Source organism: Columba livia, chromosome 2 (assembly GCF_036013475.1).
Source record: "Columba livia isolate bColLiv1 breed racing homer chromosome 2, bColLiv1.pat.W.v2, whole genome shotgun sequence".
NCBI lineage: Eukaryota > Metazoa > Chordata > Aves > Columbiformes > Columbidae > Columba > Columba livia.
Window position 1 is genome coordinate 142,192,496 of NC_088603.1, and position 22,335 is coordinate 142,214,830.

At 36.9% G+C, this 22,335-nt stretch overlaps 1 protein-coding gene across 7 annotated transcripts in view; it reads left to right on the top strand.

Moving 5' to 3' along the window:
* Positions 1-22,335, top strand: part of ZFPM2 (zinc finger protein, FOG family member 2) — a 311,941-nt gene that overhangs the window by 56,170 nt on the left and 233,436 nt on the right. For 4 of the 7 annotated variants that reach the window (XM_065054232.1, XM_065054235.1, XM_005510549.4 and 1 more), the window contains exon 2: positions 9,248-9,406. The exons of the other annotated variants lie outside the window; for them this stretch is intronic. In XM_065054232.1, coding sequence (XP_064910304.1) covers positions 9,248-9,406 — 159 coding nt within the window. The remainder of the gene's footprint in view (positions 1-9,247; positions 9,407-22,335) is intronic. 7 annotated transcript variants of the gene reach the window in all.

The window sequence follows — 22,335 nt, forward strand, 5'->3', positions numbered from 1 at the left end:
ATAAAATCACTTCAGCTGGAAGAGACCCTCAGGATCATCGAGTCCAACCATAACCTAACCTAACTCTAGCACTAAACCCTATCCCTAAGAACCTCGTCTAGACGCCTTTTAAACACCTCCAGGGATGGTGACTCCATCCCTGGGCAGCCTGTTCCAATGCCTAACAACCCTTTCCGTGAAGAATCTTTTCCTAATATCCAGTCTGAACCTCCCCTGTCACAACCGGAGGCCCTTTCCTCTTGTCTTATCACTTGCTACTTGGGAGAAGAGACCAGCGTCCTCCATGCTACAACCTCCTTTCAAGTAGCTGTAGACAGTGATAAGGTCTCCCCTCAGCCTCCTTTTCTCCAGGCTAAACAGCCGCAGTTCCCTCAGCCGCTCCTCCTAAGATTTGTGCTCCATCATAGTATCAAGGTAGTCACTATTAAAAATTCCACTGATCTTTATTCCTGGGAGTAGGAATTCCAGAATGAGGTTGCAACTATTAAATCTTTTGTACTGCCACTGTGTGCATTATATCTTAAAAAGCCCTGTTGTTCCTTATGGTATTTAGAGACACATGTAGAAGGATCTCTACCTCAAGAGTTTTATAGCATGGCAACACTTTGACTGCCAGGAGGTGAGAAGATTTAAGGAGAGGAGATTCTATAAGTGCCTTTCATAACACTTGTGTTTCAAAGCCATTTCAGTTCTTTGACAAAACATCATACTCTTCATTTGATAAATGAGTATGATCTATCCTGATTAGTTCTGCCTGTACGTGCTGTGTAATAACAGTACTACATAACACTTGCCCTTTTTATTCGCTCTGTGCTCATGTTGAGGTAAAAACAATAAACTCTCAGGTTCATCTGCAGGATAAATGTCCTTTCTGACTTCTATGAGGCAAACAAGGTGCAGCTTGCAAAACAAAGTCCCAGCAGTAAAAATAATTGCTGTGAATCTTTCATGGACAAGGGTATTGGAGGAGTAAACCTGTATTTTGGCATGAGTCACTATGTGAAAACCAAGGTCTGACATGTAACTGCATCTTTGCAGCTCATGTTCCATGCATATATTTTTTCTTTTTTCCTATACAAATGAGACTTTGACATTAACAGTACACTTGCTTACTATGTTTTGAAGCTAACATCTCCCTTAGCCTGTTTTGAATGGTCATATTTTCATCATTTCACTTTTATTGATTAGAAATATTCTGGCCTTGGCTCTAGGAGCAAACTGACTATAGACACTGTCAGCTTTGTTGTGGCCTCTTGGATAATGGTAAGATAAATGAAGACAAGAGGATAAATGAAAGTGAAGTTCCAAATTACTGGAACATTTAAAGGTCTTTGAAAAGTTTATATACAAGCACAGTTAATGCTGTCATGCACCAAAGGGCCAAAAGACCTAGCAGTGAAGAATATTAATCTACTTTTATAAAATCAAAGGGTTCATATTTTTGCTGTAAAGAAATAATTTGAATAAAATTTGACCCTTTCTACAATAGTCTGTGGGTCAAATTGAACCTACTATTAAAATTCTCTAATATCTTTCTTGTATTAGCATTTCAAAACTCAATTTAAATATTCACAGAGCTCTTTTTTAATAAACTTAACAAAATTCAGGTAATTTCCTTCAACTTTCTTGATTGAAGGAAGGCAGTAGGTACAGATATAAAAAAGATGTACAGCTACGAGCAAAACCTGAAATCAATTATATATAAGAAATAACATAACACATGGAAAGAAATTAATCAAAAGGAAAAATTTCTGCTATATGATTTTCTTGGTCTGCTACCTGCAGGCAAGGAACATAAATGAAAAAAAAAATCAGCATTCTTCTTACAGATAAGGGGAAAATTAATAAAAATATTTCCTTCCTACAAGATCCCCTGATGCAACTTATGTTAAAAGTGAGTGACTGCAGGAAGAACTTACGTGTTTAAAAATAACTCCTTCCTCCCCACTACCTTTTTTTTTTTTTGGGCTACAGAAGTATACTTTTATACTTCATTCTTGCTGCTAAGCTCAATTACTTCAGGTTGGTATGGATTTACAGTGTCTAAAGAGCAGCTCTTTTCCATTTGTTTTTCTGTTAAGTTGGTTGTTAAATCACGGTCATAAAGTTCCTCCAGTCTGAACGTGAGAAAGGGTTCATTCTGCTCTGGTGCGACAATGAAGATGTAAGGAGTCACTCACAAATTGGCACAATCTTCCAATCTGGACAAAACTTTTGAAGTTCAGCCAATTTACATAACCAACTGGAGAGGTTCAATGTGCGCAGGTAGCATCGTGTCTCTTGAGTATAGCTGTACAAACATAGCAGGAATTACAGAAATAAGCTAGTTAAGCCAAATAGAAAACTCGATATACTGAAGAGGGAAGCATTTCAGTAAAAGTGGGAGTGGTTTGTTTCACAAGTATTGACCTTCTTCAGAAGTATATTTAAGGTTTCTTTCTAAACTGAATTCCCAGTTGGCACTTCAGTCTCCTACTGCCAACAGGGTGCTTGTTCCATAAGCTATTCCTGCAGCGGTCAGTTTGTCAAGATTAGGTATTGCCATCTACTGTCTAACAGAACAGTGTTTAGGCAATTTACTTGGCCTTTTCGCTCTGTTCTCATGGAATTATGTTATGAAAACATTTTCAGTTCTCACAGGGAAGAAAGGCGAGGTAATATTTTTTATTATTAAAATTGAAAATTGAGAACTCTTTGAACTAAGACAAGAGAGATAGGTAGTGTGGACAGCCATGGGGTCAGGTTGTTGGGGTGAGGGGAGCAAATGATTCAATAGAAAAGCTTTTATTATAATTTTCCTTTATTATCATCTGTAATGTTAGCTGCAGACTTGTGTACTTTCATTTCTGTGATTCATCTAGATATCTTTTTTTGGAGGTTCTGCTTCTCTGGAGAATATTGAAAGTCTTGGTGATGGAACAGTATCTGGCAGTCCTAGTGCTCAACATAATTTGTCAATTTATTCTGATTGCGGCAGCATATATTCATCTCCTGTATTTTGTCAGTCTGTGTCTTCACCCTGGTTGAACATTTACAGTCTGAAATATTTGTGCCTGGACACTTAAAAATTTGTACAAAGCCCAAAAGAAAGAGAGCTTCTCAGCGAGGAACTTGGGAATACGTATTTCGTTGTGTCTTGTAAAAATTTCTTTTTGAAAAGGAGAAGCTGGATTGTTTCTGTTGAATTGTTTGGATCGCTGTAAAACTTGTCTCCAAGCTGCTGTACAAACATTCTGGTTGGGAACAACCACTGCTTTGAGTTAACGGAAAAGCTGAAGAAGTGGCTAAGGAGTCTTGAGTAGAAATCTTCCCAGAAGGAAGCGAACCCTGAACTACCATGAGGTGTCTTCACCCCCACTGCCATATTTAAAATGAAAGAAGTTGATCAGTCTTTCATATTTTTGTTATTGATAGAATTTTTAGGAAAAGAGTTCCGTATCTGTCTTCCACATGTGAATCAATATAAAGTATTTGCCTGCAGGTTTTCTTAAGTAGTCATTTGCATTTAGAAGAAAATGTTCTTGTTGAAACAGGAGATGAATGTATTGATTTTTCTGAAGCTTTTCCCTCTTGTTTATAATCAGAGAGCATCACATACCTTGGTTTTACCATAAGCCGAGGATAATCTGTGCGCGGCAGCATGTTTTCCTAGGAAATACTGGATGTCTCACACAAACATGCAAAATTCATGATGTTGATCCAGTGAATTTCAGGCCTCTCTGATTTATTGGAGTTGTTATTATTTGATGCTACTACTACTAATTATACTCATTAGCCTCTCCCCAGCTACTCACTGTCAAGTATTGTAGTCTTTCTGAAGCATTCTTAATATGTTAAGAGCTCTGATTTCTGTTGCTGCTCTGGGAACATAAGAGAATATTGGTAGGTGAGAAGGAAGCTAACCACTTAACATTTTCATGAGATAATTATTTCAATGATACTTTCCCACTGTAGGATACGTGTGTTTTAAGTGCAAAGTACTGGACAGGAAGGCATATAAACATGTGCTTAATTTGAGCATACATTCAAGTGGTTTCATTTAGGGAAAAGTCTGATGAATTTGACTATGAAGAATAATTATAAAACTTACACAGTTTAATGTTATTGAATTTCAATTATTTCATTATGGTTATACTACCATAAAACTGGAATCATGCATTGCTATATCAGGACTAACATGCTCAAAGGTTCCGATGCTCCAATTCGTGTTCAGAGGGGTGTCTGTTATAGCAAAAGCATTTTAACAAAAGCATCTTTTGTTAAGTTTTTGGTGGTTCATTCTCACAGTTTTTCATGTTATTAAAATTTTTACAGTGTTGGTTTTGTTTTGCTAAACACGGCCTATCCTTTCAAGTGTTGAGGTAGCATCTGTTACTCATTGTGTAGATTGCCACTTAGCTAGCTCTGTGTGTTTGTATCTATACGTTTGCATTTATATTATATAACCATTTCAGATTTGTGTGTGTGTGTGTTTAATACATTAATAGTTCTGAAAACGTGTGTTTGAGTGTCTGTAAATCTGGTACAAATTAGGGAGCACAGTTCAGATTTCCCCACACTGTGCTGCCAAGTGGCCTCAATCAGAAGTAATTTTCTCCATGAAGGCACATGCAGCTCGCTCCTCAGCCTTCCCTCAGTAGATATTGTTATTTCTATCAAATTATATGTGGTGATTTTTGAAGTGGACTACATACAGATTTCTGCCACATTGACTCCTTCGTTGCTGTCACTAATTGTGCTGTTTTCTGCTGCCTCTTGTTTATCCATGTTATTTGAAAAAATATTTGAGATTTATGGTCATGTCAATAAATATTCATGAAACGGAGTAAGTACCAACTGGAAAAGCGAACTACTACACGCCTCAAAATCTGTGTTGTGTACAAAGCAAGTATTTGCTTGTTTTATAATGTAAAGGAAATAGTTTTTTTCAGGGCTTCATGCAAAATCTAGAATGAAGTAATGGAAACTTTATTTGCCTTCAGTACGTCCATTTAAGATTAGAGATTGAGTTTTTCCCTAGTGCATTTGGGAATTCTTAACTGTTTATCATGTAGCTTATCTGAAGCATTTCAGAACCACCTCTGCTTAGATTACATCACATTTTTATGAGAAGTGCTAATAGGAGAAGAATTGCTGAAAAGAGAAGACAACCATCTAGAGCCTTTCTGAAATTAACTATCCAACTAAATTTTTAAACTGTTTCAATTTGAAATATTGCTGTTTTATTTAAGAATCTAGTAATATTTCAGAGCTGTTTACTGTCAGATCACTGTGACACAGATTAATTTCAGCAGTAGGAATTATTTGGATTTGCATTGCTGTGTCATTGTGGCACTTTTTGGTTGTAATGTCACACTTAATCAACAGTTATTGAAAAGCATTTTTCACCAGAACAGGGACCTGTTGACCCTTTTCCAGTTGAAATAACAGCAAACATCATACATGTCGTGGCATAGGTGCTTAATAACATGATTGGTATAAATAATGGGTGTATTGCTATTAAATTAAATGAACAATTTAAAAGAAATGCACAAGATATAGTACTAAAGTAGCTGTTCAAGCTGTATTTGGACTGTTGAAGTTAATATATCAACATAATAACAACTAGGGAAAAGAAAGCACTATCAGAGAAAACAGTTGAAAGAAAGTCTGTTATTTTTAAAGACATTTATTTTTGTCTATAAGACTCTATATTTTTAAGTATTTTAAGTCAGGGAATAAGTTGAGTAGATGCTATGTAGGTTGCTCCCTAGACGGAGGATCTAGTAGACTTTGAAAAACAACCTACAAATTGTTGGTTCGGGTAAATTCTTAGTTCTCTAGCTGACTTTATTTACCGGTCAGTAAGAGGTTGTTGGAAGCACATGGCCAAATTAGGCAAACAAAAACTTGCAGAGTTTATGTGTTTTCATTAGTCAAGAATATGTGATTCTGTACAATCTTTATTGTGAGATTCTGAAGATTTATTTTTATTCATTGTCTATTTATGTGCAAGTAGTTAGATGGAGTAGTCAAGAGTAGAGTTTAATCTGTTCATACTTACTAGTAAGTGGCTTTTGGTTTTACTGTTTTCTTTAACCCACTCTATGTTTCAGTGATAATTAGAAATAGCCACAGAAATTGGGCATTGATATTTCAGTTCACAAGAAAGTTGTGACCAAGAAATACTTAATTTTGCTGTGATTCTTGTGGGCTGGTCTTAGGTTGAGCAATGCCTTACACTTTGGTTAAAGTTGGTAGTTAAAATTATCAATTTATAGCTTTGGGCATGAGCTGAATGTATTTGATCACTTAAAAAATAAAAGATGACTCAACATAAAAGCCAGAATTTGTCCCAAGGATCAGGTTGTAGACGGGTGAATCAGACAAGGCAGCAGCAGCCTGAAGCTGAGAAAAATATTCCGGCACCGATCCCTCAATTTCAATAAGTGTCGTGCTGGTTTTTGAAGCGCAGTGCCTGAAGTCAGGCCCTGAGGGGAACTGTTACGTAAAGCTCTGGTCTCATATGCAACTGGATAAACATCACTGGGTTTTGTATGTGGGTTGGCATATGCAAAGCAAAACCCACTGTAGGTGTGTGCAGACCTCTGATCTTGTTTGGATGTGACAGCATTTACATTTATGTTTTCAAATACTTGAACATTTAAATTTAGGCAATGTTGCATACGTGTTCATATGTAACATGTATCTGTGGAAACATTTGTCAAGAATATTTTTTAGCATGAAGTTTGTTTAAAAAAAAGTCCCAGCCCACAGAATGACAGGGGTTTGAACTTGTGCTGTGGAGCTGGTACATTGTTTTTGATTCTGCCTTCTTGGAAACAGTGTCAATGGAAATGACAAGGTGTGTGTTTCCATGACTGCTGCAAATGAAAGCATACCAACTGGCCTTCTATTCTTTTCTTAATTAACCTACAGTGATTATTAGCTTGCTGATTATGTACCTGATCAAACAAACCAGTTTAACATCTAGAAACAGACCTAGATGTCATGTACACATGCCAGTTGGATTACTTGCGGGTATATTGTTTTTGCTGTATTTTACAAAACACATATTGAAAACGTCCAATGACAGAGCCAGTCATTCAGCAGGAAGTCGATTTGCACTGAAAGGTTGGCTGAAGTTTATTTAATTTTTCCCCCCAAATTAAAATATTTGGAAAATTTAAAGGCATATAGCTGCTTCTGAAATTATGCGAAACATGTTATTTATCCCTCTTTATACATGGCAGAAACCTACATTTCCCTAAACCAGCTTTTTTTTTTGTTTTCATTCCTGTTTTATTTATTCAGATGTTACCAGGAGTACACACCAAGAAATGGCTCTACAGACAGCGTCACAAATTAATAATATTCTGGAATCTGAATGGCACTTTTGACAGTTTGTTCAGAACCCCTTGTGCTTTCGTTTGTGCCATAAACTGGCCACATGGGAGGTGCCCGTGCGGCCCAGGTGCAGCCGCAGTGCCCTGTGCTGGCGCTTTGTTCTCCGTGCCGCACGGTGCCACAGCTGCTCTTCCTTCCCTGCGCATACACAGTGGATGGATTTTTTTCCCCAACGTGGCTAGAAAGTGCAATTAACAGTAATGGATACTTTGACAGTGAGAATCTTTATTTTTTCAGCTATAATAATAGCCCCTTATTTTAGGAAATATATTGTTGAATGACAGCTAGTTTTGGTGAGTATATGTCCAGAAAAGTGGGTTCATTTGGTCAGATTCTCAGGCGGCACAAATAGTCACATTTCCACGGAAGACAGTGAACTATATTAATTTATGGAATCCCAGCTGGGAATATCAATCAATTTCAATGAAATGTAACCATCATATTCCTCTGAAGCAAGAATTATGCAACCTAGCCTAAAGAGAATTTTGCTGTTTTAATAAATGTAGGTAGTCACTTGTTCATAATAAATTACAGAAAATAAGAGTGTAGTCAATATTTGATTTCTTTAAAAAATTTATCCATTCCTTTTCATTGAATGCAACAGAGTAATTTATGTATTGTATCTCAGCATAATAGATTATATAGGAATAGTGTATTTGATACTGGAAAACTATCATATAAATACAAATTGCATTTTTTTTCATTAGCTAGCTAGCTTTCATTTCAAGGAAGAAATACTCAGTCAATTATAAATGAGGCTGTGCTTTCACGGAGAGTGAAATATGTAATTTTTTTTTCCAACCTCAGCCATGTATAATGAAATTTCTCTTTTGAAATCCAGTCTTAAGATGGATTTTGAAACATACTGACATTTAATAAAATCTTAGTTAAATTAAAATGTGTTCAGTTATTTCAAATCTCTATTTAAATCTAGAGTAAAATTCGACACCTGCACAGGAGATGTCTTTAGCAAATAGTTGCTCTTAACCAATGATTATGAAGTTTGTATATATAAGAAAGATGAAATTTTAATTTTTGAGTACATTCCAATTAGTAACCTGTGTGTTATGTATTATAGATCTGTCAGACACTGGCTTTACAAGAGGATCAATAGCAATAGGATGTCTAGGTGACTAGAAGAGATTCAGAGACCTCAGGCTGCCATTTCAAATTGAGACTTCTGCCTGCCTCTGGAACTGCTTTGTGTTTCTGTAGCCCTCAGCAAGGGGTTTACCACGGTTGTGTTTTGGCCCCTGTGAAATGAAGTGATAGTTTGTGGGAGTCCTGTCCATTGACTGGGAGTCTGTTATAGAGACTGGCAAATGAATGATTGTGGATAATATGAAACTGTTCTTAAACACCATCAAGTGCCGGTTGAAGCAAAATAGCAGAATAAGCTGAAGTTTATACTGTCAGCACCTCTGTAGTGACTCACTGCCGTCAGTGCTCTTAACTCAAGAAATGAAGCCTGTACAGGGAACCTGCTAAGTACTGTAATTCAGCGTCAAAAAGCAATGACTACAACCAGGAGAAGGCTCTTCACTGTTTACTTGGTTTTACAAATAAAGTTTGATTTCTGTAGTTAAAACTGTGTGTTTATTACTAGAGATTGATGAATAATGAAAACAAAAAAGTTTATTATTAGTACAAGACTGCATATTCTGATTTGAAGCCATCATGAAAATAGTCACTTTCAATTTCTATAAAATGTTATTTGTCTAAACAAGTTCTAAAAAATGCTGAACACAGCTATGGAAGGAAAAGCTAGCTAAAGACCTCCAGTTATAAATTCACTAAGGTTTTGTTTCACATTGTCCTTTCATAGATGGTTTTGCCACAGTGTTCCTGATTCTTTTTAAAGGGCCCCTTGAGGACGCCATTGAGGATGAAGAAGAAGAGTGCCTGTCTGAGGAAAATGACACTGTCTCAAAAGAAGACTTTCCATTGGAGGAAAGCTTTTCTGCAGAGTTTGAGCCGGAAAATCTGAGCTGTGAAGAAGTGGAATACTTTTGTAATAAAGGTAATCATTGTAGCCCACCTCTTGAGGGAATACTGGCAAACTGTGTCAAATTGGTCAGAAAGATTTTTTTTGTTTTAAAAAGCACAAAAGGTCCTATTAATGTAGTACCTTAAAAATAGCTCCACAAGTGATCATTTTCCTAAATCTGGTAAGGAGTAAATATTTAAATGTGTTGGAAGATGTGCTTTTCAGGGAGGTGATTCATCTTGCCTTTAATGTTTTCCTCCAAGAATGTTATTTTCTATGTATTTAACTGTAGAGAACAGGCCTCAGAAGTCAATTATTATCAGATCCGAAGCTGGCAATACAGCATGTCTGTTCACTGCTTCTTTGCCTAGGAAACATTGCTAGAAAAACAGATTGTGTCTGTAGATTCTAGGATTAAAATAGAGCTTATTATAGAACTTATTATGCATGGTAGAAAACTAGTGATTTGTGAAAGGATAACTTCTAAAGTTGCAGATGCCTTTTTGATGCATTCGTTACTTCCAAATTGTTGAAGATAGAGGCATTTTAGCATAAGCCACACCAACTCATTCTCACTCAATGCTCAGTCTGCCAGCCTGACAGAAAAAGCACACTGTATGGGTATGTAGAACATTGATTTAACCTTATTTCTGCCAGATTTCCGCTTGATTGCTTTATCGTTTGTCTTCTGCAGGTAAGGATGCCCATCAAATAGCTGGAATTGTTGTAGTGATGTTCTTCTGTTAGTCCACAACCCCCTCAGGCGTTTGGATATCGATGATTTCTCTGTCTTTCTTGTCTTTCATAGATACTGACATACATTTTCTCATGATAGCTCAATATACTCCTGTTTTTATGTTCTTTTCATCTGTCTTGGACAAAGTAGAATAAATCCATTTGAATAATCAAATGATACGACTTCCTACAGAGTCTTCAGTCACCAGTGAGAAAGGCACAAAAATGTATTTTTTACGTGACTACTGTGCAGCTTACAAACTTCTCAAATAATATTTTTTTTTTCATTGTAGGTATTTTGATACTTCGTAAGCCATTCTAAGAGACCCAAACAGTCTAGTCCATAGTTTAGATTTTAGCTGCTGCAAATCTTACTGTGAAGGAAGAGAGACCAGATTATGAACGGAAATTATTTGCAAACAGGAGGACTTAAGTGCTATTATAACTGTGCTGTAAACAAATGCTATAATTACTGCGTACTCACTTGTTCACACGCCTCTCAGACACCGTTTTCCTTAGCTGAAAAAAAAAACCACCAAAAAACCAAACCAAAACAAAAAACCCAAACTGCTGCTACTGGCATTACTAAATAATTATTTAAACCACTATTTGCATAATTGTTTTACTGGCATCTATGGAGTTCCTTCTGTCAGCAATGAAAGACTATGAATCACTATCCATTCATATGAGTTTGATTTAGTTATTTCTTTGTAATTCTTGCTGCATTTCAACAGCCTCCCAATGGAAATCTTACCATTTTGGGTGAAATTCAGAAAAAGATGTCATAATTTTTGTTTGTTGATAGCAATCAATATTGCAAATTCATGATGAATTTTAGGTTATTTTGGCACTTCCCTCTAAAGAACACATATTTCAGGGAAAACACTGAATCCAGGGCATTGTATTAAACAAGATCAGGAATGAAGTGGGAATACATTCAAATCTGAATCTTGATTATCATGTTTTATTAAGGACATCTGCTGATTCTTCAAGTTGAATACCTTTTGACTCCCCAGCAGTTCTTTTTCCAAGTGTGTTGTGGTTATGAAAGAATCTTAAACCTATCCACTGCAACTGCTGCAGAAGAAAAGTTGAAAAGGAAAATTCTGAGGATAAAGGGGCACATAAAACTCCTAATCTCCTTCCAGCTGAGGCAGTGTGACAGAAAACCCCACTTTGAAGTAAGTTGAGAATATCCCTGGGAAAGGATGGCATGAGAGACTAGAAATGTATTGTTTTTTATTAGTGTCTCAACTTCTGTTGAATGGACTGTGTCTTCAGTGTCACATCTTAAGTGTCATTGACATGAGGTCACGTATGTTTTTCTGAGGATAAAACCCAAGAAGACAAAACTAATCTGGAAATCAAATACCCTTTTATTAGTGGAAGGGTTTGGAACTGTATTATATAGTAAATACTAAAAGTGAGGCATATTCTCAAGATTTGTGTCATTAATCTGTTGATCATTCATGACCTTTTTGTACTGCTTCAGTATTGAAATTAAAAAATAGGATGAGAAATAAGTTGTTTTTTTTTTCTAAAAATATTTTTTCTTTAACATAATGAATAAAAGCTTGAAAATCACATATCTACCAAATAGGTTAGAGAGCAAATGTATGCATTCTAATTTCTGTTTTGAGGGCCTGACTTTCTGATTTTAGTTTTACTCTTTAACAGTGCAGGTAGCCTGTAAACCACAAATATCTTCAAAGGAGGGAAAAGTAAGTGTAGCTCTGTGTTTTGTCATGTGACAGGTTTCCTTTTCCCCAAAGATATCAAAATTGGCATGGGAATTGTTTGTGCTTTCTCTCCATTCTCCTGTTGCTAGCATGGACTATGAAAGGTTTAAGGAAGTTGGGGGATTTTTATTGGTTATAAAGTAGAGGGAATTTTATTGAACATAAGTATTTGTCTATCCTGGCTTCCCATTTCCCTCTGCCAGGGTTTCTTCCAAGGTGATGCAGAACAGGAAGAGATATGAGTAGTGGGACTTCTTGCAGGAATCAAGATACGTGGGTAACAAATGGCACAACAGTTGGGGAGGAGGCGTTTGTGAGGCTTTCCCAGTGGTATGTTTTTCGTACTTCCCCAGCTATGTAAATCCAGGCATCACCTAAAAGCTGAGGCTTTTAAATATCTCAACTAGGCACTGAAGGCAGAAATTTACTGACCTCGCAATTCGTTCAGATAAACAAAGATAGAGAACATATAGGTTCACAACTTGGTAACTTTGGCTTTTGACTGAAGAGATTTTCCTGTCAAACTGTGCCTGATCATATTATAAGCAGTCTCTTACTGCCTAAAATGCAAACAGCTAACCTTTATAAAGCCATCCCTGTCATTCCCACCTTATTAATTTGGGTTTATGAGATTGATTCAGCAGAATAGTTGCCAGAATTAGAAGGCGAAGGCAAAAGCCTCTGCAAAGTGTGAAGCAAATTAATCATATTGATTGAGCTACATGTCACTTTACAACTTTTCCGTTTTCACAATTATGACTTTTGGCTATTATTTTTCCCTTCTCCTTTTGCTTATTAATGGCTTTTACAACAAGGAATCTGGAAAATTACACCTGCCCCCACACTTTTGCAACACCACAAAACCACAATTAACATGTGAATAATTATTCCTACATGCTCTTCATTTACACTAAAATGTGAAGAAGTGAACAGTGTTTCAGCATATAAATATTAAAAGCAAAAAAGAAGATTTGTCAGGGATACCTTTAAGATTGCAGTTGTGAATTTTTAACCTTCTAGATGAAGTTTCCCATCCAAGGATGAATGTTTCGGAAGAGCTTCAGAATAGATGGCAGTTAGAGAAGTTTGCGGTTTTGACAGTGAGATTAGGGGAAAGGGAATATTTTGGAAAGAGCGATAATAATAACATAGTCATCGTGTTCTTCCATTACAAAGCTGTGCTGGTTGCAGTCTTTGGAATAGAAACAAAAATTGTAGTAGAAGGTAGCCTTGGTGATAATGCATTACATTTTGTCTGTTTGTGGTCTTTGACAATTGCTGTTTATGCTTAGCTACTACAAAATTTCTGCGCTACAGATAAATAGGGTATCTGGTGATACTGTCCACACAAAGCCTGTATTAGCACTGAACCCGTGTTGCTGAAGTGTCCAGATAGTGCGTATCTGAAATCAAAGCCTGTATCAGATTAATTCAGGTTAAATTCAGCTCTAGAAGATTTATTAGATAAGTGCCAGTATTTCTTCTACTAACAAAGATAGCCTGAATAAGGAGAAAGTAGCCTGTCTCCCATGTAGAGGAGTCATTGACTAGGTGACTGTGGAATGTAGGAGATAGTACCTACAGATTGACTCTTCTATAGGTAGGAATAAGAAAATGAGGTGATGCTAACAGAGAGAAGAAATGAGCTGGAGGCATGTCAGGGCTAATAAAGGCAGGAGCAGAGAAACAAGAAAGGAACACAAACAATAGAACAATGCGAAAGCCAAGAAGCTGGAGGTGATGAGATGAAAAGCAAAGTAACTAAATTAAGTTCATTTGGCCTATGAAGTAGTTTATCATTGTTTTTTAGTCTCTGATTGTTGTCATCCTGCCTAGATACCCTTAGGTAAAATAAAAAAATATTCTTATCTGTTAGTTAGAAAGTTTGCCGTGCTCATACGGAGGTGATGTCTCTTCTTCTCTGTAAACAGCAAGGGAAATAGGAGCCTTGTGTACGTTGTAAGGGTGGGAACTGGCTGAACAAATTACAGTTCCTTGTGACCTTCTTAGCAGTAGTGTTCAATGAGGGATTAACTTTCAAAGGAAAAGTTATCTTGAGCAATGAGAGGGATCACTTGAGATTATTAGATAGGTAAGTAGCTGTGGTGAAAGAAAGAGACAAGAGAAGAAAATGGAGGATGGTCTATAATCAAGAGAGAAAACATGGGACTGTTTCCAGAAGGAAGAGCAAATGAAGGAAGGTACATATCTGATAATCAGAGGAGGAAGGCTTATCCATTTCTGGCAGCTATGCTTAGCAGGACAGTTTTGTTGAATTCTCTTGTTCTTTGTGTGTAGCACAGCTGTTGTTACTGTTCCTTATGTTGTAGGATCCCCGTAGCGCCTCCCTCACAAGGCACCATTGGCACCAGCCCTCAGTGGAAGGCGATTCAGTGTCCTTGACACTGCTGGTGGCAGACTGGAAAGGAAAAGGCTTCTGTTTCCCACGGTTAACTGTGCTTCAGTTGGTGACGCAGGAAGATACGGGGGATACGTAATGTGGGATAAAGACCAATTGCTTCGTGATCCAGTGCGCACAAAGCGCTGTGTATGCCTGTAGCAAATCAGAGTGTTGATGCATGGTTGTGGATCCTGATACATTGCTTGTCTTCATTTGTGGAGGAGGAAGGGGATGAGGGGAATCCAGTGCTGTCTGAAACTTGTATACATTTCTAAGCCAGCAAGAAGAGAACTCAGTGAACAAATGGGCTTCTGCACACTGAGTGTATACCTGCTGCTGTATTCTCATATTCTGCTTGGGCAGGAGGGGATGAGCTCAGAACCCGATCCAAGTTTTCTGCTCGTGTACAGTATTTTGTCATTAGCCTGCCAGACCAGCTTAGGACCAGAATTTTTTATGTTAAACCATGTGACCTGATTGTGCAGCCAGGCTTGAGATTCAGGGAAACAGCTGCAGTGTGATTCTCCATATAAGAAAAAAGCATGTACAAAGCTAAGTTCTTCTGTGCATTAATCTTTCCCTTCATACTTCATGTGCGAAGCTATCATGCTACCATCTATAATACCAGCCAAACTCTTAACACCCTGGAAATGATTTCCTGTGTCCCTTTTTCCTTTGGAGTATGACTTTGTGTGTTTATGCCTGTGTGCATCAGTGTAAATATTCTTTGCTTCTTTCATGTTAGGCATGTAATGACTAACAATATGCTTGCTGTTTTTTGGTTCTGGATCATAAAGCAGATATATGCCTTTTTTTCTTTCCTTTTATTTTTTTTTTTTTTAACCACAAACCTTTTAATCAATAACGTTTCTTTCCTTTTCAGTAAATGGATTTCATGACAAATTTCTACCTCTTTTTGCTATAGCAAGTGGAAGTAGGATCAGCATAAGGCAGCTATACCATAATCACTTTGAGCTCAATAAGGAGATCTTTACAGGCAACTTTGTTCTTATTTCTTAACGGGATTAAGAAGCTCAGCTCTTTAAATTCTTGCATATAACACTGACATTTCCAGGGTGTGTTTGGACCAGGGAGTTCAAAGAGAAAGAATAAAAAAGAAAAGCCAATATGACTTTGTTTTTTACCTTGCTAGAGGAGCTGTTTGTGCAAATCGCCTGTAAGCTTATTGACCTGAATCTTTGACTCCTTGTTTTCTCTGGATTTGGCTGGAGTGTAGACACTGATAGAGCACTGATAGAGGTGATTGCACAGCCCTCGGCTTTGCTTGGCACCAGACACCCCCCCTCCCTGCGCCTGACATTATCTTTCCCTGGCAATACTTCTGTTCTTCTGGGGCTCATATTCCTTTAATTTTTTTTTTTTTTCATTTGTTTTAATTCATTACATTTCCTTTATGTAGTCTTTTCAAATAAATGAAGGACATATTAATTCTTTTTGGTAAGCAGAGACAGGAGAGGGCATGTGTGTGTGATGACGTATTTTCATCTCCTAGGATAACAAGAATCTGCATAAGAACTGACAGTGCTACTCCTTCCAAAAATACTGACTTGTGTGCATGTTTGTGAACCTGTGTTGGATTCACATGTTCCCCGACCAGAGTGAGGGTTCCCCTATGTTTGTCTGTATCCCATTCAGCTGAAAAAACTGAATCCCATGCATTTTCCATACCTTTTGTCAGATGCTGAATATGGACAAAGAAAGGAAGGGTTTTCTCTGGTAACAGCCTTCAAAGGATGCTAAGTCAGAATTAGATTGGATCCTGACAGAAGGAAAGGAGACCTTTTTCGTCTGAACATGAGCATCTGCCTTGTGCTTTACCTCTTGTGCTGTCTCATTTTTCCTGTCCCTGGAGCTCAGAGGACCACCTGTTTTCTTGCTGGAAGAGAAAGGAGATATCTGAAAAGGTTGGAGTGATTTTCACCATTCACTTGAGAGCACAGAAAGGCTTCCAGAGTAACAAGGACGAGATTGTCTATCCTATACTCTTTTCTGTTTACTGCTAACCCATATGTAAATGTCTTAGACTGTATTTTCAGGCATACTGAAATCCGTGTCGGTATTAACATCAACTTTATTGGGATAAAAATTGGACCTAAGTTAGACAAGCAAACCCTTCTTTTAATCAAGAAATTAAATAATCGGTCATCAAGCAGAAAACTGTATCTCAAAAAGAAACTAGCAAGCTATCTTTCAAGAATTAAATACATATATCCAAATAGAAAATATTAACTGCACAGAATTATAAAGTGAAAGGAACACTTAAATAGCTTTTTCAACTTTAAGCAGTTTATCAAAGCAACACCAGCCTTTTCAGTCAGCACATTTTGGTTTTCTTAAGAACAATGAAATTGTGAATTCTCTCACAGCTATGATGAAAGGGATTATTTGGTTACAACAAGTAGTGTAATGTCCCCATTCTAGAAAGTCACAAAACTTGAACTTGTATTGACTTAAATTTAAGCTCAAATTTGACAGAATCTCGATTGCAAATTAATAAGGGTAATCTTTAAAATATGAATTGCACAAATGGCAAATTTCACTGCAACCTTAGTTCACGTGTACTGCACATTTGTTAATAATTTTATTTATAATGAAGGCCCATTTTGCTGTTTTTAATCTAATTTGATGTTCTTGACAGAAAAATTCTGATTATTTTTCAAGAATTCCGAGACATCCCCTGAAAAAATTTTGTCAACACATGTCCTAAAAGCAGAGTTGCTCACAGGCTTTCTGCTATATAGAACATCAGTGGGGATACGGGCAGTAATTTAACTCCCAAAGGATCGGTAAAAGCAAAAAACACAAGTAAAGCAAATGCCACATTTATGACATTGTTGGATAAATATTAAGACAAATATAATTGCCGGATAAGTTCATGTGGATAAGAGAAAAAGAAGCATTTACTTATGACTGCTAAGTCTTTTTCTTGGGTTTGTTTCACAGAAGTCTATACTGTTCTTGAAACCATGTATAATACAGCACGTATGTGGAAACAAACCTCCAGTGATAGGGAATTGGCTTCTTTTGATATTGAAGCACCTGGAATGCTGATTATTTCAAATGAAAGCATAAAAATGTTTACCAGGTAAATGGGTGAGAGGAAATGGCCTCAAGTTGCACCAGTGAAGTTTTAGATTGGATATTAGGAAAAAATTCTTCATAGAAAGGGTTGTCAGGCATTGGAACAGGCTGCCCAGGGAAGAGGTGGAGTCACCGTCCCTGGAGGTGTTTAAAGATGCACAGAGGAGGTTCTTAGGGACGTGGTTCAGTGCCAGAGTTAGGCTATGGTTGGATTCCATGATCTTGAGGATCTCTTCCAACCGAAATGATTCTGTGATTCTATGATTCTAAAATTTCATTTTGTAAGAATGTATATTTTGTAAGAATGTATATTTGTAAGAATGTATATTGCTACTTGTTATGTAGCGATGTGTGGAAATCACATGAAAATGGAATGTGTATATGACAATTATTTCAGCTGCACATTATAAAATGAGATTTTCTTGGTTGGATGAACAATCCTTGTAAGAGACATAGTATTTCTGCATTGGGGAAGGAACAGAATTTTTTTGTAATGAAGAAGTATGAACTTGCAAAAGAGTCCTCAGACTTAGAAAGCAACTGGAGTGTCTCTGAAGTCATCTCTCTCTTCTGCTCCAGGGTGTTTAGAATCTCATGGACTGTTGATTTCTATTGAAATAATTGTTGAAAATTATAATAAACAACAGTCTTTGTTTGGGGCATCTAAATATCTTTAAAAATAGACTTCTGCTAGTTTTCTAATCAAATGCCTAGAGCTATGTTAGCCTGAACCCCACGTTCACTTGAATACATCTGACAGAGTTCTTGTATTTGAAGTTTAAGTGGGGAAAGAAAGACTGAAAAGAAAAAAAAATCTTTCTTTTTTTCCTTTAAATCTATAGAAGCTTTTTGGTAGCCAGTGTATCTGAAAGATACTCATTTGTAGTACTGGTGCCACAGGAGTTGCTCCCTAAAAATTAGTATAAATATAAAACTCATTAACAGAAGGAAAGTCTGCACTTTCGCTGTTCTGCAGGAAATACATTTGAATGAGTGATCCTTGTCTTGAAAGGACTTCAAAAGCAAACAGTGCGATAATGAGAACATATCAAACATTTAGAGAAGGAGGAAGGCCAGACTCGGTCTAGATGAACTTGCTACACAGCAGCGTCTTATCCCAGAGGAAAAGTGCCGTAGCTGAAATTGTTAGAAATAATTGACACTGTTTTTTAACATGATCACTGTGCTGAAATGTCATTGTGTCAAGATGTCATTTTGTTAAACAAAGTGGTGATTTCACTATGAACTAGAATAGTTTCCATACCATTATTTTTGAGATTTAACAGCTTGCATACATGTAGGTATTCACTGACACGTGGATATTCATAGACGTTTCATAAAAGTTAGGATAAGAGACAGTGTATTATTTTTGACATTTGCTGGATAAATAATTTTTACAATGTTTAGGGCAACTAGAAACATACAGTTATTTCAAATGAGATTTCTTCCAGGAGAAACTATGATTGTTAATCAGCATGACAGAAAACAGTAATTGCTTGCAAAGAAGCAAAGTGTTGAGATGATTAGTATAATCTGAAATAAAATGCAGTGGATTAACATGTACAAGTGCTGGTTTCTTTCAGGTGTGTTAGCAAATTAATCATCTGAAGGCTACATTTTGCTCAAACTTACTATATTTGTAGAGCAGGGTGTTTGAGTTGATGTTGGTGGGCTTCACTGAAATTATTTTTGATATACATATGATAAAATGATTACAGAGTCAGGTAGTGAAAGCACCAGATTTCTCTCTCTCTCTCTCTCTCTCTCTCTCTCTCTCTCTCTCTCTCTCTCTCTCTCTCTCTCTCTGTCCTTGCAAGGCTTGAAGAATAAACCCATTTGCATGGCACTGTAGCCACTGTAGCTGTTCACGTCGTCCTCACCCCAGATGCCAAAGATGGCACAGTATGGAAAAACCCCACCAATTTCTGTAGTATCTTTTTTTCTCAGAGTTCTATTTCCATACCAAAAGCATATTTAAAGACTTTTTTTTTTCATTATTTGCATGTATTTTATACCCAGCATGTTTTATATCGGCTGAAAATTTGCATTGCCATTAAAACTACAGACTTCTGCTTGTTACATATATAAATAGAATTATTTAAAAAGAGGTAATCCAAAAGAAGGACGTTTAAGTCCTGTTAGATGTCACTGGTATTCTTAAGAATAGTGTGTGCTGCCAAAAAGTAAGTTACATTGAATGAATTAAATACATTGCATTTGTATTTAAAGTTGTATATGCTTTGTTTCAAAGTTACATGAGTGTTACTTCTGAAGAGAGGTTCCTGGCAATGATTCGCAGCTTACATTGTGTTTCCTAGGATTCAAGAGCAAGACTATCAGTGTGCGTAAGCTGTGTCACTGGTCGTAGGCAGTGTGATAAAGCGAGTAACAAAGAACAAATTTTGAATACTAATTTATAGTTTCTGAAACTCTGGCATCTAGTTCATATATAAAGTCTCAGAATCCTTCTTCAGCTGGATCTGGAATGTAAATTACGGCAGAAAGAAGGAAAGGGCCCCTTCCCCCATGTCACCAAAAGAGCTGTTCCTCCAAGACCAGTCTCACTGGCCTGTGAATGTATGTAAGGTTATGTACCTTGCGAAATTAAAGTCTACAGTGAATGACTCCCCAGGTATCTGCATCGTGTCTGTTTTCTTTTGGCAGTACAGAATGCTACAGGCTTTGTAACAATTTATTTCTGAATTGATTTATTACAATTGAGAAGTGATGTTTCACTCTGAACAGCTGTATTAGGATGTTAACAATTTAAGTTTACATTTATGCTGCCAGGAAGAATGAGCACAAACTGAATTTCAAGCTTTTAATGTTCTCTCACTCTAATAGAAGCTGCTGTGTACTGTTTGTGGCTGGTACAGTTCTTCACCCAAAGCTATTTTGTCTGATGATAAAACCATGAGTGTATGAAGCTTGCACATTTTTCATCTCTTTTATGACCTTATCTTTTGTGAGCGGCCTCTGTGAAGGTATCCTAACTATAGGAAGCACCTGGCAAACATATATGATATCTATGCTGCGATAAGCAGTTGTGAACAAGAAAGTAGATCTGTCAGTTCTGAACTGTTCATTGTTAAAAATACTTTGTTGATTTAACTGATTGCAAAATACATTATAGAGTGACTAACAGCTGCTATGGCATTCCTAGTCAAGAAAGTTCAATAGTTTTATTATACGAGACGTTCTGTAAGAGCCTAATAGTGATAGGAACAACATGGATTAAATCAGCAGGGTTGAGAAGAGCTGCTAACCCACGTTCTGCTTTAAAATACCGCAACTACTTGTGGTACAAGCTGATTAAGTACAAATTGGGAAGTCTTTAATTTGTTAAAAAGATTAAATTGAAATTACTTGTTAATATTCAAGTCCCTTTTTTCCAGCCTGTCAGTGTTGTCAGAGATGTTAGAGTTCTCCCTCTCATTTTTCTGGTAATACGTCTCTTTTTACAGTCTTCAGTTTCCCTTGACCAGCCGTACCACCTTGAATTACAGTGTGTTTACTTGCATCTATTGGATAAACACTAGAATATTAAAAACCACATTAAGAAACCTTAAACTGTTTTTGTAGGGCAACAGAAACAGTTAATGTTGGTAAGAAACAGTAAGGTCAAGATAGAACTTCTATTCATATTACAGTGTTGAAGTTGTTTGAATAAGACTTTTTTTTTCCTCTTATTTAAGCAGTATTCTGTGTATTCAGCACTTTAGCATAAGGCAGAGATTTGTTTCACATAACTTTAGCTGGCTAAAGATAGGTTCCTAGTCTAAGCTGTGTCTTTCAGAGGATGATTCATTTCAGCTATCGCAGACAGCAAGAGGGGTCGTGGATCTCAGGCATCCTCAAGCAGGATGAGTTGCTGGGGGGGTTTCTCTTCCCTGTCTCTAGCAGCGCCTACAGAACTAGTGTGGACTTGCTTAACTTTCAGACATCTAAGGTCAGAGGGGACAAATTCTGCCCAAAGTGCAGCTTTAATACCAAATATAGAGAAATAACTGAAAATCCAGTAGACGTAATTGACTCATGACTAAATGTACATTATAGATTCTTGCTCATATGAGTATATATATATATATATTTTTTAAATTCACTGATATTCTTTTAAAGGACAGAATTCCTTTACTGATCCTAGTTGCCGGAAGGAAAAACTTAAACAGAAGCAGGTTTTACTTCATTTTAGAGCATTCATCATTGCTGATACGTCTAGACCATGCTTTGGTGTTGATGGTAAAAAGTTGCTTCTCCTTTACCTTCAATATAAAATGTAATTGAGCAGCAAACTGAAGAAATAAGCATGAGGAAAAACAAAAACAATGGCACTGTAAAGGAATCAGCAGGTTAGTATCAAAGTAGGTGGTATATATAAGGCAAAAAGCACTTGATTTTACTTGGAAGAAGGAAGAAAAATTGTCCTGGATCCAATTAAATGTCTGCACCTGTAAATTGAAGAAAAATGTAATCAGTTTTAAAATAAATATTAAAAATAGTCTTATTGAGACTGGAAAATAGTCAGTAAGTGAACAAAAAGAGTAAACAATGGAAAGAAAATAAATTCTGTAACAAAATAAACTCCTTTGTGCTGAACAAATGGTAGCTGCTAAAGCAGCATTAAGTAAAGGGAAAGAAAATAAAAAAGCCTGAGAGATGTGTTCTGTTATCAGCTCTTGTGCTAAGCCTCCTCTTGGCTTCTAAAAGTTGCAGTGTCTCATGCTCCAAATGGACTGACTTGGTTGTCCATGTTCATCTGACCGTGGTGCTCAGGTGAGCCTGGGATAGACTTGCTTTGCTGGTGGGTTCTGAAGCCCACAGATAACATAGCGCTGGGTGGTGGCACAAGCAGATCCCTGCAGTGCAGAGGGAACAGGAGAAATCAGTGTTGTGGTATGTCAGGTGTGTAATGCATGGATGTGGTAGTTGTTGAATAATAGAAAATATCAATGAAAATAATTTTAAATACTTCTAGATGCAAAATA